At 43.3% G+C, this 27,987-nt stretch overlaps 1 protein-coding gene across 1 annotated transcript in view; it reads right to left on the bottom strand.

The window, feature by feature from the left end:
* Nucleotides 1-399: 399 nt before the first annotated feature.
* JPH2 (junctophilin 2) overlaps nucleotides 400-27,987 on the bottom strand; it is a 51,085-nt gene continuing 23,497 nt past the window's right edge. The window contains exons 3-6 of the mRNA XM_069953871.1: nucleotides 6,525-6,643; nucleotides 5,192-6,123; nucleotides 3,941-4,030; nucleotides 400-1,938 (exon numbers count right to left, since the gene is read on the bottom strand). Coding sequence (XP_069809972.1) covers nucleotides 3,950-4,030; nucleotides 5,192-6,123; nucleotides 6,525-6,643 — 1,132 coding nt within the window. The 3' untranslated portion in view covers nucleotides 400-1,938; nucleotides 3,941-3,949. The remainder of the gene's footprint in view (nucleotides 1,939-3,940; nucleotides 4,031-5,191; nucleotides 6,124-6,524; nucleotides 6,644-27,987) is intronic.

Genomic DNA, 27,987 nt, shown 5'->3' with positions numbered 1-27,987 from the left:
AAATGTATTTCTATGGGTTTTACAGGCAATGATGTCATTCAATGGAAGTATACACAGATTTTTATAGCTTACTTCTTTGCCAAGACATTGTGTGCTTTGTCAAGTTCAGTATCATCAGATCACCATCTACATCCATGTCTACATCCTATCCTACCTGTGTGTGGACATTGATGTGGTTGGTGGTTGTATTATTTAGAGCTTACCTCTATGAAGAGCAGGAATGTCGTGTGTTATAGAGAAAGAAGAATTAAGAACGAGGGGGAGATTTATCAAACTGGTGTAAAGTGAAACTGGCTCAGTTGCCCCTAGCAACCAATCAGATTCCACTTTTCTTTCCTCACAGATTATTTGGAAAATGGAAGGTGGAATCTGATTGGTTGCTAGGGGCAACTGTGCCAGTTCTACTTTACACCAGTTTGATAAATCTTCCACCAAGGTTTTACCCACCATAGACACAGACCATGTGGTGGCTATAGAGAACTTAGTGAGAGGGGCCCAGCTCTTATTGGTGCTGTGTTCTTAGCTACTTACTCCCAAAGCACCATAAGGTGGGCCGTGTTTACTGTGGGGGTCCATCTCTTCTCTGTATGCTCTTCGTCATGACAGCTCCAAATTCCCTTAGCCAAGTCTTTAGACTGCACTATCGATATAAGAACTCTGAGGACCAGGGTACCTGATAATAACACTGTTTGAGCACGGAGACAGGAAGTGTTGTCATGAGAAATTTACACCTGCTCCCCGCCTTAATGCATTCCACCCCCGCCGTCCATCATGGTTGTTGCCCTTGTCTGATCATTTTTCATACAAAAAAGTAAGCAAACATGATGTGATATAAAAGAGGTGAAAAGCATCAATTGTGGTTCTGATTGTTATACAATGATATGTGACAATCATAATGAGGAAGGAAGGAAGGAAGGAGCAAATATAAGAAACTTTATAATATATCTTATTAGAGAAAAATGCATCTTCTTTAGATTTATTTTGTTCATATTTTACTTCTTACTTGCTTTAGAGCTAGTTGTAAGCTAATATCTATCCATCTCATATCTAACTATCTGTCTATCTATCACTATGAAATATATCTAAAATTAAAAAAAAAGATCTAAACAGCAACCCCAATATCCACATATACACACACCATGGCTTTCAGAACTACAGTATAATCACTATAAAAACACATGCAACAACCACAATATCTGTCTGATCACCTGACCTCAGCCAATGATGGATCAGAAGAGCATTCTATTGGGAAATTTTAAGAACATTTCATGTGCTATTTATTTTATTTTATTTTTTCTATCCCACACGTGTTTACAGTATATGCCAATGTGCACCTCAGTCAGTATTGTATTGTATTGTAGAAACATCTCTGGAACAAACCAGTCACACATGCAAAGTCTATCTAGAAAATTCTATCCTTTAAGACATGGGGTTGGATTATGGTGTTACAATGTTATATAGCATGAAAACGTGTAAACATATCATCTCCCGTCAGTTTCCTCCGACAGGCGATCGCCAACCTGCGCCCTGCACACAGAAAATAAATACTCAGTAACCTGTCCAAACACAAAAGCTACAATTGTGCATTGAGTTTGGGGTCTCCATGACTTTTGGTGGTCAACATGTCCATGGAAAGGACTCCTCAAACTCAAGTTTCTGAGTTTGTATTCACAGATAGAACTTTTTTTTTTCCTTTTATTATTTTTTATACTTTTTGTCGTAATATACCTCAACTTTATATTCTTTCGTTGCAAACAAGACGGCGGAACACCTCGATGCAATGCGAAGGCGGAAAGATCTATACATCCATTGCTCAGATAGAACATTGAAAGACCAGTCCATTGTCCACCGGCTTCTTAATTGCTTGTCAAGGCACAAAACGGCTTTTTGTTTTCTTTTCCTGATGACTTCTCGTCACGTATCAGAATCCATGAATCCCTGGATGAGAAGAGCACAACCACAAGTGACAAGATCTATGGGTAATGCTACCATCAAAGATTACATACAGCACCATGCTTATCCCTAGCTGTAATACCAGACCCAGCCCATAAATAGAAGTGGCACTTTGGGGGAAGGGGAGTGCACAAATGATTTTTAATAATCTCCTACAATCCTGACCTGGCAAATAATTGTTTAAAAAAATTCAGCTGTTTTTCGTCTGCAACTCCTATGTAGACTTATGCGTCTCCATGGTGACAGACCACAAACAAACCTTAGTGTAGTCTAATCCTGTTAGGGTGGGTTCACACCCTAATTACAGCGGATTCCGTCGTTCGTACCTGCTCACTGCCGTGCGCATATCTGCCCGTGCCATAGACACCATTCTATGGCCGGGCGGATTCTGCCTTCCGCCAAAAGAACTGACATGTCAATTCTTTCGGCAGACAGCGGAATCAGCTATAGAATGGTGTCTATGGAGCCGGTGGAGAGGCGTGCTGTCTTGAAAGGGAATGAGCAACGGAATCCGCCGGAACTTATCTATGCGGATTCCGTAGTGTGAACCCACCCTTACTCTTAAAAAGCCTCTTCATAGGTAGAAAAATAGTGCAAAAAAATCGTAGAAGGCACTCACCATTAAGATTTCATAGAATATTAAAGACTTCTTAAAATACCAAAGCAGGTTTTCCCTGCACTTACTACTGCGTCAAGGCTTCACTTCCTGGATAAAATGGTGATGTCTTGACCCGACTCCCAGAGCTGTGCGGGCTGTGGCTGCTGGAGAGGATGATGGCAGAGGGATGCTCAGTGTCCCTCCAGTGCCCTGTGTCCCTCAGTGTCCCCCTGCCATCATCCTCTCCAGCAGCCACAGCCCGCACAGCTCTGGAAGTCGGGTCGTGACATCACCATTTTATCCAGGAAGTGACATCACCATTTTATCCTTGATAAAGCCTTGATGCAGTAGTAAGTGCAGGGGGAAAAAAGCACTTAATAAGCATTTCTCGTGATAACCGTATATTGGAGATTTGTATAACTTTTGGGGGACAATACAATACTAATAACATTTTCTCTGGTAACTGCTATAGTATTTTAAGATATAGTATTTCAAGGTGCCCTCTACGATTCCTATTTTTCTACTTATGAAGATGTGTTTATAATAAGGGCCAGTTCACATTAAGCAAAAGCATCAGAACTCTCTGCTGCTTCAGTCTTGCTCTGTTCCTCTATGGGAGGGATCACGCGCCTCCACTTCCGTCGCTCTCTGCTCAAAGAATTGACATGTCAATTCTTTGAGCTGAAAGAAAAGAGATAGAAGGCGGGATTTGGCGCCGAGTCTGCGGGTGGACTTTGCCTCTTTTCTTAAATATCTTCCAAAGCCTCTTCTACTATATAAAGGCTAACAATAAAAATAAGTGAGGAAATACATGTTAAGAGTATTTAAATTAATTAAACAATTAAATTTAAACTTGCTGGGGTTTTCTGCTTTTGGCAAGAAGGGATACCACTGACTGTTAATATTTCCTGCAGTGGCCACTATAGGTGAAATGCGCTATTACATGTGACTAGAGATGAGTGAACCTCGAGCATGCTCGAGCCCATCCGAACCCGATCGTTCAGCATTTGATTAGCGTTGGCTGCTGAAGTTGGATAAAGCCCTAAGGCTATGTGGAAAACATGGGTATAGTCATTGGCTGTATCCATGTTTTCCAGACAACCTTAGAGCTCTATTCAAGTTCAGCAGCCCCCGCTAATCAAATGCTGAAAGTTCGGGTTTGGATGGACTCCAACCCGAACCCGGTTCGTTAATCTCTACATTTGACCAATTAAATGAATGGCCAGGGTCTGCCAATGATTTTGTTAGCAGACCTCACTCTGGATCTTATAGGGGCCCTAACCAATTCTATTGCATATATACCCCCAAGTGAGCCATATGGAGAGAAGTGGCTGCTGTTTAACCAAATAACTAAATTAACAGGTCATATTTCAGCGTTGTAATACTTACACTTATTCTTCATGTCAGTAGATGTACAAATAAGATAGACAAGCCAATATTCAGTAGTATTACCATGCAGATCATGATTGTATCAGGTCTCTGCAAAACAGAAGATGACACCATTAGGACAATGGGCCAATCATTATATGCTTTCTCTATATACTTTGACATATGGTTAGGTAGACTGCCTTGTATCTGCTTTTCTATCTCTCCAGTTTGTGTGAGCTGTTCTCCCCTCTATATCTACATTGTCATCTCCCTGCTGCTATCTCTAACAGTACAGAAAATCAATCTGACAAATTGAACTTTCTCTAGCAGCAGCTAAATTCTTGGAAATTTTTAATAAAGACTTTTTCCAAAATTGCTTCAATTTGAATTCTAGAAACAAATCAACAATAGAATCATCATTTAGGGGTACATTGCCTTTAAAGCTTTGCATAAGAAACAGCCCTAGATGTGACCATGGAATCTAAGGTGTTCAACAGCGGAGGGGGCTTCCCATTTCAGGTAATCTGCAACCCAAAATATTTTGCTGTGAGAGTGATGTACACCTGCACCACAGGCTTCATAGGGTGCCTCTGTTACAGGTTCTATCAAAAATACAGAAAAACATCATAGTGTGTTGCAGTATTTTTTATGATAAAATGCTGCCCATCCTGCCATTAACCTCACAGACCCCATTAAGGGCAATGGGGTCAATCAGGTCATATCCAGTGTGTGACAAATCATCCAGCACCATTGGAGAAAAACAATGCAAAATTCTACACAGGTGTGTACCCAACCTAATACTGGTACTGGCGCAATGCTAGCAACCTGTAGAATTATGTTAACATCGTAATTTTACTATACTGTAAACAGAAAAAAACGGACAATGGAATTGCTGTTTTTGTCTTTTTCTTATTTTCAAAAATATAGAAAATTTTTCGGTAAGGTACATGTACCTGAAACCAGTGCTACTGAAAAAAAACTTGTCCTGCAAAAACCAAACCATTGTACAGCTACAGTGATGTAAAAACATCAATGTTATTATATATGATACTAAAAAAGTGGGGGGAAATAAATTATTGCTCCTTACAGCCGAATACACTTGTTAAGGGGCACAAGACCTGGTCATGGTGCACATTCACTTTAAGGCTATGTTCACACTACGTATCTTTCCGGCCATAGTTCGTACGCAGCCGTACATGTGCTCCTACCCTACTCTTCGACAGAACTGAAAAAGCTACAAAGAAATAAGCATTCGCCAATCACCATGCCTACCGATTCAACTTCCTCCACCGCTTTAACAGCAGCGGCAGCTTGGGCACCCTTTTTAATGAAGCTCTTGGGTTCAAACTTAACCACTGCCTTAGACTCAGTCTTGACTGGAGTCTTAGCTTCAGGTTTTTGAGGAGCAGCTTTGGGTGTGACTTTTGGCTCCACTTTGACAGGAGCTGCTTTCTGTGCAACCTTTGGTTCAGTCTTCTGAATAGTTTTGGGCTCATATTTCTGGACTATCTTGGTCTCGTTCTTGGGTTCTAAAACTTTTACATCCAGCCTGTTTTCTTCACTGGGTTTAACTTTGAACTCTTTTTTGGGGGGTTCTATAGCAGCCTTCTGTTCTTGGAGTTTTTGAGAAGGTAAAATATCCTTTTTGTCCTCCTTCAAATCAGGAGTTCTTGACTTAGTTGGTGTTACTGGTGATGGGAATGCTTTTTCCTCATAATCAGGTGGAGGAGTCACTGGGGAGGTCCGCACAGCATAGCTGTGATAGCCCTTGTGATACTCAACATCTGAATCGGATGGCTTGTTTCCTAGCTGGTGAAGTGGTTTCACATGAATTTCATACTTGGTGTTCGCTCCTGCAGACGTTCCTTGGTTGCTTGGCTTGGATGGGCTATTAGGCGGGGAGGTAGCTCGAGCTCCACCTCGAGTATGTTCCCCATTCCAATTCCCAGGAGTCAGTAACCTCTCCTTCTGGGAGCTTGTCCTAAGTTTTTTGGCGTCTGGTGGAGTGGCAGCCATTGGTGGGGATGGGGTTCGTACTGGCGAAACATCCTGCGAAGTTGGTTGCTTATCTGGTGCCTGAGGACTCTCGGAAGGGGTTAGTGCTGGTGGCTGTTCATTGGCTGCACTGGCCTGTTCCTTTAGTTCCATGGGTTCTGCATTTTCTATAATTTCCTGCATTAGCTTTCTTTTTATGTACTCTGGCCCTGAAATAAAGAAACAAGATTTATTAGCAGCTGACCGGTTGTATGTGGTCTGACTCTTGCCCCATAGGTTTTGTCTGGCATCACAGCTCAGTCACATTCTGGGCATATCTCATTGTTAGGCTAATTACATGCATAAACCCCAAAGGAATCCAGCAACAAAGTGTTTTGTTTCCCTGCAAAGCCCCCTGTGGTGACATGCAGTATTACACCCCACTGCTCAGAGTTTCTTCTCTAGGGGATGCAGAGGTAACAGTACCTTCATGTTGTGGAGTATAACCAGTAGTATGACTTATACATGGTACGTAGAGTCTCGGTTACAGATTTTACATCGCTACACACCTGATTACTATGTAATTGTATAAGAACTGAGAAGACTTTACTTGTGAGATTTGGACATGTACCTGGCTGGTAGAAGTCTGGAGAGAGCTCTCTTGCCATTGTTCTTGAAATGCTGGACTCATTGTTTGCTGCTTGAGCTGCCTGCTCAGCTCCATCAGCTTTGGCTTTGGCATGAGCTGTCCTAAGACAGAAAAAATTATATAACATCAGTATAGTATTTATGGATACTTTCTTTAGTAAATTACCGTACATTGTTGGTCACTGTTAGGATGAGGATGGGTCAGACTGTTCCCACAAATCCTTGTTCATGCAAAAGAAGCAGTTTCATTCAGTTGCCACAATTTCTACAACAAATCTGCGTGTGAATACTAATTTTACCTGTCTTTTACCTATAATAATTTAATTATAGAATATAACAGGGGTTATCTCTAGTGCTGTATTATAGCTTATGGACATTACTGAGTGGGTAGTCCGTTTGTGAATAGAGTCCATCTAAATGTCCGCCTTGTAATACCACATTTCTCCAGCAGTGGCCGCTGCAGAGGAAATTCATTTACTCTGCAGTGGCCACTGCAGGACAAGTGTAGAATTACATGGCAATTACATGAACTCCCCATTCTGGTTTATAGAGGGCGATCCTGAATGGAAGACCCAGGAACTGTAAAACCTAAAAACATATAAGAGACCACCCAGCCCTTAATGATTATCTACATTATATAATCTGGAATCCCCCATAATCTAGTGCCTCATCCGTCCGGAGAGTGACCTATGAATGGAATTTTACTGCACTCACATTACTCCGCTTCTATACCTGTCTGGCTGATTTTGCTAAACTGCCGTAACTGGATCCCGACTATAGATTAAAACGTCTTACCCCGTAACCCGGACAGATGGGACCAGGCTCCTGTAACAGATATATATATATACATTGCCGCTTTTACTGGGAACAACTGCTTATAATAGAGACCTGGAAGAAATTTACGAGATTCTCTAAACGCTCTCTATATAATATATAGCGCATTAAATTGAAAGGGACAGCGCTAGGGATCCTGCCATGAAATAAATCAACAGAGCTGCCTGATTTAGAGCGATTCAATCAGACTCAGCATTAAAAGGTTATTTATTTCAGCCATCTCCAAAATGATTATAGTTTAATTACATCTTAGACCCAGGCGGAATATTAACAGAGTTGTGTCAGATTTGAAAATGAAGACTTCAGTTTGTGTTTTAAAAAAAAAAAAAACAGCGCCTCTTCTGTTTATAGATTGTATCTGGTTTTATAGCCTAGCATCATCCTGGAGCTAGGCTGCAATACCAGAGGCAGCCAGTGATAGAAGTGGCGCTGTTTTTTGGGGTGATTGCACACCTTCCAGTATCTTCAGTGGTGGATATCATCAGTAGTGTTTTGGTAGGTCCCTGTATGGTGGGTGAGTCTGCTCCGGTCACCCTCATTGGTTTAGGCTAATAATGATCGCACATTTGCTGGATATGTTCAAAGAAGTTATCTGAGATTTGAAAACATATCATCTTTTCTTAGGTTGCATGTGGTATTAAAGCTCAGATTCATTTACTTCAAAGGAACTGACCTGCAATACTACTTTCAAACAGAGGACGACAGTGGCGCTATTCCTGGAAGAAACTGGCTAATTCTGGGAAACCCCTCTAATTTTACTGTGGTTAACTAGTTTAGAAAACCCATTTTCCGATACCCACAGGGGGCACAATACTACCTCACATTACAGAGGAGCCAATACGTTCACATGTTTCTCACTTAATTGAATGAGAATTATTTCATACCCTGCTTGTCCTGTAGAGGCTCTGCAGGAGAACTGAACACTTGATGCCAGGATACAGCTGATTGTTGGACATCCCACCAGTAGGACATCCAGCGATCAGCATATTGCCAGGGCATCATTCTAATACAAAGGGATTGTCCAAAGCTTATTCCAGTTGTAGAATATCATCTGACAAGCTCCCATGTGTTTGTATGAACTCACCTAGGACATGAACTATTGGACGGTAAAACAGTTTATTCTGATCACTCCCTGAGCCAACAGCTGCCAGCTCCCTACTGCTACAAATACTACATATCCTATATATAGCTGGCACTGTATATATAGCCTGACCCATCTGCTCCAGCAGTCCGCGCTCAGCAAAGACTGTCAACTAGTGCGATTCTATATTACCTATAAGGCAGCAATAACACAACTCCTATATATCATATCCCTTTGTACGTCGAATGGTTAAATACTTATCAGACATGATAGTATTACTGGTGGCTGAAGAAGTTGGATGCAGCCTTAGGGGGTCCTAAAAAATAAAGTAGCATGCGCGCGAAATGGCCATCATGACCACGCTATAACATAGGATGGCGTCTGCTCCGATCAGTGTGCAATCTGGTGATTTTATTGTACTATGAAATAAAGAATCTTCACAGCAGACAGGTGAGTGCCCTTGGCTTTTCTTCTCCATATGGAATTGGGTCCTAAAAAATAGCTATATCGGTGTTTTCCAGCCCTAGAGCTGCATCCAACTTCTTCTGTCCCGGTAATCAAATGTTGGGACTTCTGGGCTCGGACACTCTTGAATATTTTAAAGTTGTGCTCACCTCTAGTTGGCACTATATGGTGATATTATGGCAAGTTGGGGTCCTACTTTGTAGAAAGATTTTTCTGTTCAGGCTTAGAAAAAAATACCAGCTTTCTTCCAGAAACAGTGCCACTCTTTGTATTCAGTTAGTGTGTGGTATTACAACTCAGTTCTATTAAAGTGAATGGAGCTGGGTTGTAAATGTGGCACTGTCTAATTGTAACAGTTACTGCATGGGAAACCCTCCCTGCTACACACCGGCAACTACTGAGCTCCCATATGGAGGACTGAACCGAGTGAAAGACAATACAGATATGATGTAAAGCATCACATTTCTGCAGGAATATTTACGTACGTCAAGGGATTATCATAGAGGTTGAGTGGAGCTTGGAGAAGTGTCCTGGCAATGATGACTTGGACATTCCTAAAATGCTGAAACTCAACCCAGCTCCTGAGAAAACTGATAGCTGCTGCCATTCATGAAGCTGCAACAGTAATGACCTCTCCTATGGGATAATGAATATATATATATATATATATATATATATCTGTAATTTTCTATTGAGAATCAGAATTTAAATCACATTGTATCATTTTTTTCCTAAATTCCTTAAATAATGAAGTTATTCATTTGCATTTTACTGTATGAAAGAAGTATTTGATGACTTACCAACCAGCAATAACATGTGAACAGATTTTGGCCAATGACCTCCTTCCCTCAGTAAGAACATTGAAGATGGGTCGTGATTGAGTCTTCCAGTATCAGAATGACCCAATACACACAGCCAGGGCAACTAAGGAATGGCTCTATAAGAAGCATTTTAAGGTCCCGGAGTGGCCTTGCCAGCCCCCAGACCTGAACCCATAGAAAATCTTTGGAGGGAGCTGAAACTTAATGTTGCCCAACAACAGCCCCGAAACCTGAAATATCTGGAGATGCTCTATATGGAGGAGTGGGACAAAATCCCTGCTGCAGTGTCTGCAAACTTGGTCAGGAACTACAGGAAATGTCTGACCTCTGTAATTGCAAACAAAAGTTTCTGAATCAAATAGTAAGTTCTGTTTTTCTATTGTATCAAATACAACAGGTCTCTCTGCCCGTCAATCATCCCCACACTGAGCGCTGACAGGCAGAGAGCTGTGACTAGTCACAGGTGGCTCTCCACCTAGATAACTAGTTGCCGCCCATCTACCAGTCTTGCGTGTTGGAATAAAACTCATTTTTCCCAGTGTAAAGCTACCACTGCAGACGCAGTCTTGGGGAGCTGAACAGTCGCTCAGTCCGTGCTATTTGGTTCCCTTTAACTCTTACGTGATGGCAAGAGTGTCCTTGGGACACTATAGTTGGTGGATCATCCTCTCCCCCAACTCTTATCTGATGACTAGAGAGTCCTTAGGACATTATCCCCCAATTTTTTTTTTATCTGAGGTCTAGCGAGTCCTTAGGTTATTATCATTGATGAATCCTCCCCTACCCCAACTATAATCTGATGACAAAAGAGTCCTTAGGTGCATATGGAGAGGACGGCACTTCCGTGGGTCGGTGGTGCTTGAGATGGTAATAGCCAGATATGTAGTAGAGAGGTCTCGGCACTAACCAAGTTAGTCCTGCTGTTTTATTAAAGTGCAGGTAATATCAGGTACATACAGGATGCGGTTCGGTCAAGCATGGCCTTCATCAGCTCAGAGGTAGCACCACTGATGAAGGCCATGCTTGGCCTCCAGTATGGACCTGATGTTACCTGCACTTTGATATAACGGCAAAACTAACTTGGTGAGTGCCGGGACTTCTCTACTATAAAAGAGTCCTTAGGACATTATTGTTAGTGGATCTGGCCAAAATAGTACGGGTAAGGATCGGGTGTGTTGAGGACCATTATTAAGGAGACAAGGCAGTTCCCTCAGAATTGGACAAGAATGAAAAGTAATCCACAAAGGGTAAAGCTATGGGTTTCTGTTACATGGTTCTGTCATACCCACCAAGTGATAGGCCTGCCCATAATAGTCGGCCCATTTAGTTCCATCATGTTAAAGAGCATCACATGCTCTTTCTCCAGTTAGATCTGACAGAACTACTAAACCTTGGCCCTGGTTCATGAAAGACCATGAAGACCCCGAAAAAAACAATATTAAAAATGGCTCCAATAGCCCCTCCTATGTGAAGGGGATGAAAGAAGATCAATGTTCATGTCCTTCTGGAGACAACTGTAACGTCTTGCTGGTTTCTCAATGGTTGGCGGAGAAGCTTCAATGGAGTTGCAATACCCCTTACAACCTGTGGACAGGTCTGGCACTGTTGTTTTTGAAGAAAGCATCCATGTTTTTATAATCTTATACAATCTCTTCAAGACTGTCTTCGGTAACCAATGAAGCAATGACTGGCTTTTCGAGCTTGAGAAAACATTGTGTGTTAAAAATATTGGGGAAGTTGCGTTGTTGACTAACCAACTCTCTATATATAGTTCTGGTTCCACGGGGACAGATTGTCACAGAGCCACTGTTGTAGTAGCTCATTGAAGCCAGAGGAGGCTTTTTTTTCCAGTTATCACACAAAATTTTCTAATTGCGTCCTCTTGAAAATTCCCTCACTTTGATTTCGCTGTGGGCTTGTTTGCTTTAGAATTTGCAGCTGAGAATTTTAATTAATCGGACTCCATGGAAATGATTATATCTTGGCAAGCGGAATAGGCAACAATGAAGTAAGTGACTTTCTAAAACAGGAAACTCCTTAATGAAGAAAATATTGTACAGCAGCCAATAGGACCATGGCGATTCATTAAATTTCAGTCCGGGGGATGACTCGAAATGAAGAGACTGCTAAAAATTTTGTTTTTTAGCGACAAATGGGAAATTCAAGGTGTGTAGAAAGACGCAGGGTTGTAGGATCCCAGGGGAGCTCTGTGAGCAAATCTGAAATAGGGATCACACATTTGAGCAGAAAACCTCATTCATATTTAAAGAGCCATTAGCTCAATAGACTGTTATGAGACTGTTAAGTTTTTCAATTGACCCCGTGTTAACCACCATGGTAGGCGTTCTAGAGACTGGTAAAACTTCAGTAAAGTTTTAATCTGAAATATCTGCTCATATGTTGTCGTCAGAGAAGAGGGAAAGGCGAGAGGAGGTGTGAAGCTTCAGTCATTCTGTGTAATGGCCCTATTACTCTGGGGAATTATCGATAATTTAAACGATAATGCAGGCAAAAATCGAAAAATCGTGAAGGGTTGATCATTCATTTAGGTCTGACCCTGAAATCTTTGTTAATCGTTTGCTAATCGTTGTAGTTCCACATTCGTTCAGTGTAATTGCACATCGTTCCTTTTTGTTGCTTTGTTGCGTAAAGGATCGTAGTAACAACCGTTGTAACGATCATAACTAACGACTATGGGGGACATTTATTAAGTCCAGCGTTTTTTACGCCGGACTTATAAATCTCCCCGCATCTCCGGCGCTACGGGGATTTATGTAGAGGCGAACTGCCTCTACATAAATCCTGTGCGCTCTGGTGCGCACCGCCGAAAACCTACGCCAGCTGAGGACTGGAGTAGGTTTTCGGCGTATCTTTTGGCGGAACGGATGGTGAATCGCCCTCCGTTCCGGACTCTGAGTCACACCCCCTCCCCGCCCCCCGGCGTACTCGGCGGAAAGTGACGATTTGCGAATATTTTATTCGCAAATCGGCCATTTGCGAATAAAATAATGCGCAAATCGTCACTTTCCGCCGAAAATCATCCGTATGCCGGATGATACATGTCCCCCTTTATGGTTCTGTGTAATATAGTGGATTATTTCAGGTTAACAATAAACAATCTTGTTTGCGATCGTTTATCGTTAATTGCTAAGCGTTATGGTGTGTTTACACAGAGAGATTTATCTGACAGATTTTTGAAGCCAAGGTCAGGAATAGATTTGAAAAAGGAGAAATCTCAATCTTTCCTTTATGACCTGTTCCCTGTTCATAGTCTGTTTCAGCCTTTGGCTTCAAAAATCTGTCAGATAAATCTGTCTGTATAAACGCACCCTTAAAAATCCCTTTGTCTCATAGGACCCTAAGGCCAATGCTGTAAGAAGAAAGGAAGAGCAGACAGGGTGGGAGGAACTAAAGGTACAGCAGTATATATGTCTGCTATATGTATACTGTTAACTGACTAACAAGGTAATACAGTGTATGCTCCATTTGCTCAGTACCTACAAAAGCAGGGGCCCCTATCTTATTACGGGATTCCCCGCTCCTTGTTGAATCCAAATTGGACATCAAATCAAAATCAACAGAAGATTCAAATCCTCCCTATATGAATTTCGGGAGGTTCAATCATCTTGAGTAACTATTCTTTTCATGGATGCTGGTAGGAGGAGTGACTGGTTTATTGCCTGCTTGCTAAACAGGGGACGTTACCGCTGGAAAAGACTGAAGAGGATGTGGGCCTGGGTTTTTTAGCAGACATGTCGGTGAGCTGAAGGCCACCAACATGTCCAGAGGTGAAGAGCTGGAGGACAAAGTGTGAGGCCTGCACAATGGCAAGCTCTCGGGAGACCACCAAGTCGATCATCTAATCGATGTCAAGTTGATGTCACTTAACCTCAGCAGGAGACAATTTGCTAAGATCCATGTGGACTGTAAATGGGCAAGCTGTCAGTCTTTGGAAGGGCCGGTTCTAAACTGGGTCTGTAAGAGGAGTCAGTCTGAAGAGAACCCAAGGGGGGACTGTAATCAAGCATGTTTGCTGCCATCTGGCCTGTAGTATGGCCTAGTTGGTTCCATTCCCATTGTGAAGAATAAAGGCCATTTAGGTTTTATGAACACTGTATCAGGATTGAAGAGCAATCAAGAGTAATAACGACACCTGCAGAATACTGCAACCACTTCTGTGTCTCATATGAGATTTTCATCACGCACTTGGTACCACTTTCACATGAAAAAAGGAAAAGTTAATGTCTTCTGCTTTAACCAATGTGGTCAGCTACTGTTCTACTGGTGATGAGGGGAACCTCTCATCACCTTACACAGCTCCTCACCCAGTACAGCCAATCCCTTTAAAGGGGTTATCCAGGCTTAGAAAAACATGGCTGCTTTCTTCCAGAAATGGTATGTCAGGTATGGGACTGAAGGACACAAGACAGGTGAGGCCCTAGCACTGGCACCCGTCCTGCGATCCCTGCCTGCTTACCGCAACTGCCCTAGGTGGCAGAGGGTAACTGGGCGACAATCTCCAGCCTGAAAAGGGGAAAACACAAAACGTGGACAAGACGAACAAACACAATAAAATCAGGGTCAGGTAACGAGGTCGGTAACAGATGGTCGATGCGGTACAAAGTTGGAACTCAAAGGGAAAGTTGAGAAGCCGAAACCAGAGTCAGGAATTCAGGGAATACAATCAGGATAAATGCTAGCTTAGTCACTATCACAAGGAGGCTCTATCGCAGGCAAGGAGGACACATAGGGGAGTGTATTTATGGAGACTGGAGTCCCAGCCCCATTGGGGCTGAGTCTCTTGCTCAGGACCATAAAACAAAGCTGACTGGCAGTGCCGGCCGCCAGTCAGTGAATGCACATAGTGAACACCTTGCCGATTGGCTGGGGACGGTGAAGCCCCGGACGCGGCAACATCAAATAGAACGCCGCAGTGCCCCTAACAACCAGCCAGGGACTCCGTTGGTCAATTCCCTGTACCCGGCCAGGCCAGTTACCAAGGACGCCATCTGAGTTACCGGGGGGTTAACTGCTCTGGCACTGCCGAGAGCCAAGCGTGACGGCCAGCTCCTGACACACCACGATTCTTTCCTGCAATTTGGGTCTGATTTTGCAACTTGGTGCCAATAAAGTGAATGAAGCCTAATTGAAAAACCTGGAAACAAGATTCATGATGTTTCTAGAGAAAGTGGCCATGCTTTTCTAATCCTGGATAACCTCTAGGCTATGTTCACACTACGTATATTTGAGGCTGTATGTTTGAGGCTGTATAGCAACCAAAACAAGGAGTGGATTGAAAACACAGAAAGGCTCTGTTCACATAATGTTGTAATTGAGTGGATGGCCGTCATTTAATGGCAAATATGTGCTGTTATTTTAAAACAACGGCCGTTGTATTGAAATAATGGAAGTTATTTACCGTTATATGGCGGCCATCCACTCAATTTCAACATTGTGTGGACAGATCCTTTCTGTGTTTTCAATCCACTCCTGGTTTTGGTTGCTATAAGGACCTGACATGAGGACCAAATACTGCCTCAAATATACATAGTGTGAACCCAGCCTTAAACAGTAATTGTCCACATATGACATATGCCGTATAAATGTTTAGCATGTTGTATCTTAACTTTTCCAATCCTATTGCTCCCCTTTGGGAGGATGTAGATCAGCCATAGCTTGTGAACCAACCATGGTAAAGAAGATACTAAGAAAAAGCAATGCTCAGAAGACATTTCAACAATCCCATTAAAATATATGTTTGTCCACTGGAATTCCCTTCTAATGCCTCCTCTGACAGCTGATTCTATTAATATACTGACCGAAGTGACACATTTTCTGAATACCCAGAGGCCCGGGGGGATCGCTTCACTGAAGGGAAATTAACACTCTAAAAAGTTTTACACTAGCAAATGGTGTATGAAAATGAATGGTAGCTATAAAAGTTATCTTCTGTGCCTATTTCTATTCAAGGGGGGAAAAAAAGTTTGGACAATTGATGATCATAGTATGTTTCTCATCTGTGAATCCCAGCTGGCATGAAGTGTTTCATTTCCCTACAGCACACCTAGAGGATAAAGAGGGAATTACACAATTCTTATTCCAATCAATGGGCTGTGTGTAAAACTCCTTAATGGGGGATTTTAAAATAGGAGAATTGTTTAAAATAATTACACTGTGCACACATGGTATATTCAGTCATCACTGTTTAACCTCTCACAGTGTAATCTCCTAGTATGACCCTCCATGGTGGCCCTGAAGCAGGTGGTGATGTCAGAGATGCGTCGGCTGATTGATCTTACTCTCTGGGGATCCTTTGTTGCTGGATCTGGAAGAGTTTGCGCTCTTGTTCTGAGCCATAGGGGATAGCACACAAGCACCGGCACTACGATAAGCGATCATCTAGATGTTTAGCAGCAATTATGGGCTAAATCTTCGCTAAGCCCAGGGCTGTCTGGCCAGTGTCCAGGTATTATGATCACGCTGGTTGTTCTCAGAAATTCTGGCATTTTGACAGGTACAGCTATCACAGAGGACGGTTCATGTTGGGGACAATTTTAGGAGATGGGGATTGAAGACATGGAGTTATAAAAGATTACATTTGTATACGTTTCTACACTATCTTATACCAATGCAATTCACTCTCACTTTCCAACATTACAGCACTGACTCATTTGAAGGGATTCCTATTTTATAACTATGGTCCAGATTTCTATGTAAGGTCCAGTTCACACGGAGTAAAACTAACGGAATTCTGCGGAGGAACTCTCTGCGGCGGAATCCCACCAGCCTCCGTGTCATACAGGCAGTCTATAGGAGGGCTTGCGCACCTCCCATAGACTGCCTATATGATATGGAGGCTGGCGAGATTCCAACGTGGAGAGTTCCTCTGCAGAATTCCGCCAGTTTTACTCTGTGTGAACTGACCCTAAGGGGAATGAACTGACGATTCTCTCTTGCAGGACGCTGTCACCTTACATGGTTGTTTTGCCTTTGCACATGTATATATTGATGAATAATGTTGTATGTTGTATAATGCACTGTCTATTATATATGTTATGTTATGTTATGTTATCATGAAGTATATTGGTTGTTGGCAACAAGGATGAAGGCCTCCTAGGCCACTGGGCCCATAAATCAGCCCCATTCCTTAGCATTATATGGAGGTCTGTGTAGCAGCACTGACAGGAACACAGGTGTCACACTGGTTAGAGGTCAGAGGAGCAGCAGAGAACTGTGAGTGTGATAACCCCTTCCTCTCCATGTCAGACCAGTACCTGGAATCTACAACAAGGGTTAAAAATAAAATTTAACCCTTTATTATAAGGACTTGTTATACTAATCATAGTTATGGCTAGGACCATATTAGCATTAAAACCAAGGACTTCCAGTTCCTGCCCCTTGGGGTGGAATGGATTCAGTATTTTAACATAAAACACCAGCTCAGCAAATCAGTAAGTAACTTACAGCACGGGACAGTGCAGCGGTCAGTGATTGGATTAGCGGCCTGACACTCCTGAGACAAGGTTCACAGTCCGCTTAGCCATTCACTGACTGACTGAGATGCGACAGTGCTGCAACGCTGTCCTGTCTCAGTCAGTGATTGGGTGAAAGGGCTGAAGGCGGCTTTGGATTACACCAGATACGAAGGAGGAGGAGGACACCAGGGGAGTGCGGACAGGTAAGTATGACAAGCAAACTTGCTGAACTGCATTTGGACGTGCCTAAACTTTGCTGAAAAATTTGCACATCTCTAGTAAGGAACACGCTCTGGGGAGTACTGGGGAGATTGGACAGAGTCAGCCCAGTATGGGAAACCTATAGGGGAGCTCAAACCCAAGGGGGTTACAGTTAGGTTAATCTTGGAAAATAGGGGGAAATTCTTAGTAATGGTGGGATGGTGAATAATTACTGTGGGAAACGGTTGCCCAGAGGGCCTATAAAGTACCCTGGGAAGTTTGGCCTGTAAGCAGTACTAAATAGAAACTGAGGGTTTCTGGTAGATTGTGTATGAATTTTTCTTCCTCCCTGTAATCTACGCAGATGAAGCTATCAAGGCACGCCGCGTCCTGGACTTTACACTTTAATATCCATTAAATAGCTTTTTCTGTCCTGTAAATGCTTTTCTCCCAGTCATTTCAGAAATACAAAATTACATTTCTTCACGTCTTAACTCATTTGTAAGGGAACGTATAACCAGTACAACAATAGGATTCTGTATTAAGAGAACTAGAGGGCGCTATTGCTCCATCATAATGCATTCTTAAGGAGGCTTTCCCACAAAAGACACTCATCACCCATAAGCTTCTTATGGCTGAGTGCCTGAACCCCCACTGATCATAACAATGGGGGTCCCATGCCCACTTCTTTAAATGGAGCAGCAGTGCAACTAAAAGCATCCTTCAACTTTTTGGGACTGACAGATATAGCCCAGTATGGCACATAGCTATCTATGTCAGGGCTATAGAGTTGAATAGAGGGGTATCACACTTGTCTCCGACAACCACTTACAGGGGGGGGGGCATGGCACCCCTGTTCCCATGATCAATGATCGAATACTGTACCTCAACTGCAAGAGCCATACATAATATGTAGTGTATGTACACATTGACTCTACCAGCAGAATAGTGAGTGCAGCTCTGGAGTATTATACAGGATGTAACTCCGGATCACTACAGGATCAGTAAGGTAATGTATGTACATAGTGACCCCACCAGCAGAATAGTGAGTGCAGCTCTGGAGTATAAGACAGGATGTAACTCAAGATTGGTATAGGGTAAGTAATGTAAAGTATGTACACTGTGACTCCCCCAGCAGAATAGTGACTGCAGCTCTGGGGTACAATAAAGGATGTACAGGATAAGTAATTTAATGCATATATAACATTACTTAGTTTTTTATGTATATTATACCTACATGTGAACTGTACAACCTGTGCAAAACAAATGGGTAACCCAACCAGTTTGTCAGCCCATAGATATAAGGTGCAGGGTTTTTACTCCTCCAGTATATCTTGAAGGCTTGTGAATCACATATCAGTCTGTAATTTGGTAAATTCATTCTTCCGGGTGAAAGCCACTTGGCAGATCATACAATGTACTATGTGCTGTATCCATACACGCTCTGTTTCCAGGAATGATATTAAATATAATCTATGCCTATTTGTCTCCTACTTAGGTGAAGCAGCCTGCTCCTATACATAGTCTACATCTTTACAGAGAGACACTTAAGATTTTCTCTAACGGCTAAAATAATATAATGGCAGTAGCTGTATATAGTAAAGGACTGTCCTCTAGTGGTGAACTGTGGTCATCACTTATTTTGGATGCTTTATGCCATAAAATGTGAAGTATGGTGCACTTTACTAGGCATGGATATAGCTATAGGGGTTATTTAGGTAATAAATACTGAGTCTCTGGCACCTTGGGGGTGCAAAGCCCCTCTGACACATAACAGTGTAAATATAGAATTAGGTTACATGGTACTCTGATGGTGTTAAAGACCCTATTTGTATAAAATATAACACCAGACAGTTGTGTCACCCTCTATCTACAGGACTGTGTTATTTCACCCAGACTCCCTATTCACCCTCCACCAATTATTAGGTGTACCCCTCTCAGCCCAGCCCCATATCTTTAGAGCCTTCTTTCTCCTGCCTCAAGCCTTACTCCACAGAGCCCTATTCTTCTCATTGTAGACCATGATGTCTAGGCTCCTAACTTCATTGTACTTAAGATTTGCTTATACGGGCCAACGCATTTCCACACTCGGGCTCGGAGACCTCCCATTACGCCCCGCGGCTCCCCTGTGATGTGCGCAGCTCTCTGGTGGGGCTGGAGCCGGTATTCACAGCATCTTCCTTCCACATCTTTCTGTGACAGCTGCCAGACACAGGAGGATGCTGTGAGTGCCGCCCCTTCCCCACCAGAGCGGCGCACGTCTTCCTTCTCCGCCGCCTGCAGGAGAAAATGGGCACGGGCAAGAGGGGAGAGAAGAGGACATGGGCAGCGTGGGAGCTGAGGAAAGGTGAGTGGGATGTTTATTTTTTTTTTATTTGGGACAGGCACTTGGGGGTTAACTAGGCTACCAGGGACATGACAAGGGGGTTAACTAGGCTACCAGGGCCATGACTGGGGGGTTAACAAGGCTACCAGGGCCATGACTGGGGGTTAACTAGGCTACCAGGGACATGACTAGGGGGGATAACTAGGCTACCAGGGACATGACTGGGGGGGGTGTTAACTAGGCTACCAGGGACATGACTGGGGGGTTAACTAGGCTACCAGGGACATGACTGGGGGGTTAATTAGGCTACCAGGGACATGACTGGGGGGCTTAACTAGGCTACCAGGGATATGACTGAGGGGGTTAACTAGGCTACCAGGGACATGACTGGAGGGGGTTAACTAGGCTACCAGGGACATGACTGGGGGGGGTTAACTAGGCTACCAGGGACATGACTGGGGGGGGGGGTTAACTGAGCTACCAGGGACATCACTAGGGGTTAACTAGGCCTACCAGAGGCATCACTGGGGGGATAACTAGACTACAAGGGGCATCACTGAGGGTTAACTACAATAGCAAGGGCACTAGGGGAACAATACTTTGCCTTGCCCCGGGTGCTGCAAACCCACGCTACTAACTGCCGTGCACAGTATGCGGCCCTTAACATGGAAAAGGCTCCCCACCCCAGCTTTAGAGCCTCACTCTATAGATCCCAATTAAAGATAAGCGAAGCGAATCTGGCGAATCCAAATTCTCTGCGAATTCAATTCGCTTAGTTCTGCAAAGCTAAGTCCCGCCAATTTGTTAAGAAAATTTGCTAAGGGAAAAAAACAAAATCGTGGCAAAGTCTGCTGTCTGAAGCATCACTGGGCAGGACAAAGGGATTACCCATAATCCCTAGCTCCACTCCAATCAGCTGCCGACCCCTTTGTAATGTCAGCACCTCCCCCCATCTATATAAGGAGGTTTGTTTATGGAGGTGGTCAGTCGGTTGTGTGTGGAGGAGAGAGCAGGATGGCAGCAGGCAGTTAGAGCAGAGCAGGGAGAGACTAACAGAGTGATACAGGGACAGAGAGGTGAGGAGAGGATAGGAGGGCTGATTGTTGGGGATTGTTTGTTGTAGCTGTCAACCAAGTGTCCAGTTTACCAAGTAACTGGGTGTCTATAGGAATTCACTGGGACCAGTGAAGACACAGTCCATATTATTCACGGACTGGGCACTGTAAACTTCTGTAAACTCCTATTGAGTTATACAAATTTACTGGGATCAGTTAACTGAGTGTGCGCTCAACATAATAAGTGCTTACACTCCACTACAACTATGTTAAACAAGATGGGTTTCATTTAGGGATGGTCCGAACCTGCCGAGGTTCGAGTTTGTATGAACCCAACCGCTCGGCAGCAGATTCCCGCTGTCTGCCCGCTCCGTGGAGCGGGCGGATACAGTGGGAGGAACGCTTGGAAAACTGGGATACAGCCTATGGCTATGGCTGTATCCCAGTTTTCCAGGCGGTCCTCCCGCTGGATCCGCCCGCTCCACGGAGCGGGCAGGCAGCGGGAATCATTACCGAGGGTTCGGGTTCGTACGAACCCGAACCAAACTCGGTTTGGACCATCCCTAGTTTCCTTAGATTGAATAATTGACTGATTGTTTTAAACTGACTAACATTTGTTATAAATTGCGAGTTTCCAATTTTTTACACTTTTACATGCGTTAACAAATTCACCCTTTTGTAATAGTCCCAGTATTGTAGCTACTACAGTTTGGCTGTTTTATTGAACTTTGTTAAGATTTGATTCACTCATCTCTAATCCTAATACTTATTATATTAGACCCTGTTCTTAGGGGGCCCAACTCTTCCACATTCATAACACGAGTGACACTAAGGGGTCCCAGCTCTTCCACATTCATAACATGACTGACTCTCCAGGGCCCCAGCTCCTCCACACTAATAACAACTCTCAGAGGCCTGAGCACTTCTACAATCATAACACAACTGACTCTAAGAAGTCCCAGCTCTTCCACACTCATAACAAGACTCTCAGGGGCCTTAGCTATTCCATACACATAACATGACTCTTAGGGGCCTGAGCTTTTCCACACTGATAACACAACTGAGCTTTTCCACACTGATAACAAAACTCTGAGGGGCCCAAGCTTTGTTGTTCTGGACAATGAAACGCACTAAGATCTCCTCTATAGCTCCTCTCAAGTCCCCACAGAACTGGTTTATCTATGATCAGACACAGCTGTGGACTCCTGGGTTGAGTTTAGCACCCCTTACCCCATCTCTGGCTCCTTCACATCAAATGCACAGCAACAGCGGACTCCCCTAGAACTACCCCACCAGGCTGACAACATGTTTCAGGGCACTGTCCATCCTTTTAATGGTCAGGCCTCACCCAGCTTTCCGTCCACCAACAGCCCTAATGTCGAGCACACCACAGTCATCTAGTACTCACTATGTCATAGGCTATAGGCCAATTCCAAAAAGCTTTTCCCATGAACCACCAAACACTTCTTAGAATTTGCCTGTGACAACATGGTAGTGTAGTACCTTGGTGCCACCAATCATGTTATTCCCTTCTCTCTCACTTCCTTAGCCTACTAACTGGACCGCCATTCTCAGCATGCCACCGCAGGTGCCATGCTCTGCTACACTGTACCACAACCTGCAAAGTAAAGTTATTACATAAATAGCATAAGAAGTCACATATATACATGTGTACGATACAAAAACCAACTACTTATGAGTCCATCTGATGACACAAACAACCTATAATACAAGATACACCTGAAGTCCATATTCTGCAGACGTGTGCTGTGTCCAGGCCTTGTGGTTCTTTCTGATTACCTCAATATACGACACATGAAGATGCTATACATGTCATACAGATAAGAGTAGTGACGGCTCCAGTGACCTTTGAGAAGCGAGGAACAAATCTCTAGTTATCACTAGACGTGGGTTATCCCCTTAAAAGGAAACTAAAGGGAAGTCTGTTCAATGGAAGTCAATGGGAGTCACTCCAACTCCCATCCAGCTATTGAATACAGTGGAGTGAGTCATGAGCAGACAGCCAGCGATTAGGGAATAATCTCTCAGAGGCCGTACACACATGACCCCAGTTCCAGGCCAGGTACAGGCTGGAAATCGACATTTTACACTATGCTGCAATGTGCAGGACGCTGCACACTAAGCACAATAAGGCCTGGAATCATCCTCCGCTGTCATGGGAAAGCTGAGTGCCTACTTGGGTTATCACCCAGCTTTACTACTACTATGTATTAGAGTGTGTGTGTATTTATGTTTGTGTATGTGCTTATACTTTTGTGTATGTTTCATATCATGTGTATGCATAATGTAGGCGTGTATGTGTAATATTGTGTAGGTGCTTGTATAGATAAAGAATTTGTGAAGATGAAGTGTATATGTGTTTACATTGTGTGTAAGTGTATGTATCTGTATGCCCACTATGGGGGAGATTTATCAAACTGATGTAAAGTAGAATTGTCTTAGAGTATTATTACACGGAACGATAATCGGCCGATTTGGCCCTATCTGGCCGATAATCGTTCTGTGTAATAAAGACAACGATCAGCCGATGATCGTTGTCATCGGCTGATCGTTGATATAGGTTCTGACCTGTAATCGTCGGGCGCCGACGCTGACGATATGCAAAGAGGAATACATACCTATCCAGGTTGCAGGGCTCCTCTTCCTTTGAGCTTCTCACCGGGTCCTGCGCGCTCCAGCTTCACATCGGCCTGTCTCAGTAGATCGGCGCTCGTTTAGAGGTATTATCGGGCCCCCATCGGCCCGTGTAATACCACCCTTAATTGCCCCTAGCAACCAATCAGTTTTTTGAGGAATCTGTGGGGAATGATAAGTGGAATCTAATTGGCTGCTAGGGGCAACTAAGACAATTCTTCTTTATACTAGTTTGATAAATCTCCCCCAATATGTGCATCTAATAGTGTGTACAAATTTAAATACAGTATGATAGAATTAAATAATAGATATAATAGATTCAATTTTTAAAAAAGTTTTTTTTTGTATTATAGTTTAGTCTCATTTTTTCACCATTTTCGTTCTATTTGGGTGATTTTCTCTATTTGTCTAAACTTGAATCTAAAGATATTGTTGTGCACTTGGTTATTCTACCCAACTCTATTTTTGGTCGGTTTGAACCATTATTATCCACATATATTACATTATGTGTCTGCATATATAATTGTGTATATTTATACATGTGTGTATGTTTATAAACAATATTGTGTGTATCTGTATATGTAATTGTGTGTACTTTTATACGTACATATTATATAATATTGTGTATAAATATTTTACAGCTTGTACGTATCTGTATATGCAATTGTGTATACTTCTATATGTGTGTATTATATATAATTATGCATATGTATGTATTACTGTGAGTGTATATATGTATGTGTATGTGTACATACATTCACTATAACATTATTGATGTAACTACACATGTATTACTATTCATTCTGTGTGTATGTCTGATTTTTTGTTTGTATGTGCACACACACACACACATATATATATATATATATATATATAGATACTCATGACTGGGGGGATGAAATACAATGTTTGCACCCCCTCCTGTGATTGTATTTAACATCCCTTAGAGGTGTCCTTGTAGTGACTGACCCTCCTGGTCCAGACTCCCTAAAATAGCGGAGCCCCTGGATTGAGGCCGCTCATCACTCCTATCACGGTGGTGTCGTGTTCTGCACAGTTACTTCGCAGCATATGAAATCCACATTTCAGCAGCCAGTGGGAATGACTCCTCCTGGGACCCTGGTGTATGGTATAAGTGACGTCTTGGGCTCATACTCCCTGACTATATATGGCAGTGCACAGCAATGGTTTATCAGAGCCGCCGGAGAGTGTGACAGCTGGGAGCCAAGTTACTGCTTCTGGCCAGAGCGCCTGATACACAGTGGGAACAAGAGCGTCTTATGCATCTTAGGAGTCTTGAAGGTGAGACCAAGTACCTGATACTGTGAGGCGGAGGCATTAGCTGGCGAGGTTATCATTTCTATGACGTTTTAAAGGGATTGTCCAGGATGAGATAAAAAGTCTTCTTTTATATGCAGAAACAGCACCACCCTTGCCCTCAGGTCATGTCTGGTATTGCAGCTCTATCCCACTGAATGACACAAATAACCCAAAAACAAAGGTCACTCATTGGTACAAGATGTCACATGTACTAAGAAAGTATTACCATTGGCAACACTTGATGGCTATTATCCATGGTACATTCAATATATAACAAAAAATACAGGTGGTTAAATGGCACTGAACTGTAATACCACACACAAAGTGAGGAGTGGTGCTGTTTTTTCAAAGAAAGTAGTAAAGTTTTTCTAATCCTGGATAATTAACCTAAATAGAAGTAGTCATAGCCAGTGGTGATATTTGTGGACGCATGTCCCTTTACGTGGCATGGATCAAGGTGGCATTTAGAGTCATACAGAGTCCATAGTAATGGAGGTAATCCTAGAATTATCCATGATCATCTACATTGCATGGCCTATACATATCATCAACAAATGATTGGTAAGGGGCCAATCCCCAATATTACTTGAGTAAGACCAGTCTAAGTCCACCCCAGTGTCCACCTAAGTGTCCATCTTTCAAGGGTGCAGTTCTTACTTTTCAAAACATGAAATTGATGAAACATCTGTCTTGGCCTAAGTGGAAGTGGTGACAAGAAATTGTCATTCAGTTTCCACTACACTACAGCCAAGAGAAATGAAGTTGGACCAGTCAAGGGGGAAGACTTCTCAAGGTGAGTGGAGAGCCTACCTTGTCCCAGAATTTGAGGGCCTAGTTTGCCCGCTAATACACACGATTAGGACTATGAGGGTCTCTACTTTGAACGATTCCTAAAATGTCGCTACTCTCCTCAGTAGGATCTGGTTTAGAAGTCCTCAAGTGTCTGCTACACTATCTATTCTATATGATACGATATGATCATTTTCAGGATTTCCTATTGCCCTTCGGATAGTTTAGGTCATGGTGGCTTGGTCTTCTCCTCACATAAACATTTCTACTATGAAATTCTGTGATCTCTTTTCCAGGTTTCATCAGCCCAGACCTTAAGGCATGAGCTGGATTCTCTCACTTATATCTCATACGTTGCCGTCACTTTCATACCAAGGGAAGGACATTGTTAGAATAAATAGGAGGTGACTGCGTCTAGATCTTGTAAATTTCACAACTGCTTGGACTTTTCTTGTAAACCCGTCAGCCATCATCTAAGGGCCTTGGAGCTGTTATGTGGGGGGAAGGAGAATCCTAATGAAACTGCTAACATTTATAAAAAGCAATGGGATAGCCTGCAGCTACATACACAGGGGCAGTGAACATATGATCAACATTCTCCTGGAGTGCCCCCATCATAGGTAAGCCTCAACAAATGTCATAGTCCCAGATTCCCACATAATGCCAGCCAATAGCTCATGCCACACATGCCTATAAAGGTCTATACCCTCAGATGCCCCCATAGGTTTGTTAGCCTCAGTTGCCATATAGTTTCTAAGACAAACACATTGAGCATACACTCAGGTGCCCCCTTAATGCCTGCCACAGACAGTAACATAGTGCTAGATATGGAGGTCCATATAGTTCCCCTAAAGGGCCCCAGACTCAGATTCCCAAAAAGTGCTATCCATGTTTATCTTCATAGTGCCTGCCACAGATACCCCTAAAGGGCCTCGGCTTCAGATGCTTTAAAGGGCCGTATTCCACCGGACGATTATCGTTCGCATAATCGTTAGCGATTAACGATCTCAAACGGCCGCTATTGCGAAAGACCTGAAAATGTTCACTCATTTCCATGGAACGATAATCGTTACTTATGATCGTATTTGCGATCGTTTTTTTCTTCGTTATTTATTCGCTATTGCGTTCGTATCTACTGTGAACGACTGAACGACGTCTTATTCAATGCGAACGATTTGCGAACGTTTTGCGAACGAGCAACGATAAAAATAGGTCCATGTCTTATAAAGCGATCCATGATTTCTCGTTTGGTCGTTAATCGTTAACTGCATTTCAACCGAACGATTATCATTTAGATTCGAACGATTTAACGATAATCTGAGCGATAATTGTTCGGTGGAATAGGGCCCAAAGTGTTTGCCCCTGTACTGCCTGCCTCGGATACTTCCATATTGCCTGCCTCAAATGTTCCCATAGAGCTGCCTCAGATACCCTCCCATAGTGCCTGCCTCAGATGACCCTACATTGTCTGCCTCAGAAGCTCCTACATTGTCTGCCTCAGACGCCCCTATAATGCCTGCCTTTGATGTCCCCAACACGCCTGTCTCAGATGCCAAAAATGCCCAATAGAGCCTTACTTAGGTGCCACGAGAGTCTTGCCAGAGATATACCTAAAGGACCCCAGCCTCAGATGCCCAAATAGTAGCATACTTGTGTATCCTCATAGTACCTGCCACAGATATCCCTAGAGGGCCCACGCCGTGGACAAGGAGTGCCACAGTGCAGGACAGTATCCACAGACAGCAGTTAGCTAGGAACTGATCCGGATAGAGCAAAGTTGCTAAGAGCCTAGGAACTCTATCGCGCAGCACGGTTGTCAGCAGGGAACCCTCAACATTCCGCTCATCCCAGCTAACAAGGTCTGGAGCTTGTGTCAATGGATGGGCACAAGTGTTCTCTTTCCAGTATTCTTCTATTTCTACCTCATCCTCCAACATCCCGACAGAGCACAGTACTACTTGGGTTGGGACTCTCACGACATCCTCCTCTCTGCTCCTCTGATTCTCTGTATCTTTCTACACGCAACTCAGTCAGCAGGACTGTACTCTCCACTATTCTCCTATCACAGAACTGGATCCTGTATTATCAAGTGTTTGACCATGTGTACTATCAAGTGTGATATCAAGTGTTTTCTCAAGAGAAACATATCCTGTCAACGCAAAGTTGTATTTTCTGCTGCACACAACTATTCTCTAAGTAAACCAGTGATTCTTCATCTCACACCGACACAGTATACACTACATCCTTGGGACATTTCCCCTTTCTGTAGGTGGCGGCACCAATAGCCCGGGAGGGTCACTACACCAATTCGAACCACCATGACTACACTAACCCAAGGGAACAAGGTACAACCGGCCTTCTAAACTAAAAGCAGGTGAGCCACCATACCTGTGTGCCCAACTGGCACTGGCGTCACAACATAAC

Source organism: Dendropsophus ebraccatus, chromosome 14 (genome assembly GCF_027789765.1).
Source record: "Dendropsophus ebraccatus isolate aDenEbr1 chromosome 14, aDenEbr1.pat, whole genome shotgun sequence".
NCBI classification, from domain to species: Eukaryota; Metazoa; Chordata; class Amphibia; order Anura; family Hylidae; genus Dendropsophus; species Dendropsophus ebraccatus.
Note: the sequence above shows the minus strand (reverse complement) of the source record. Positions and strands in the feature narration are given on the sequence as shown.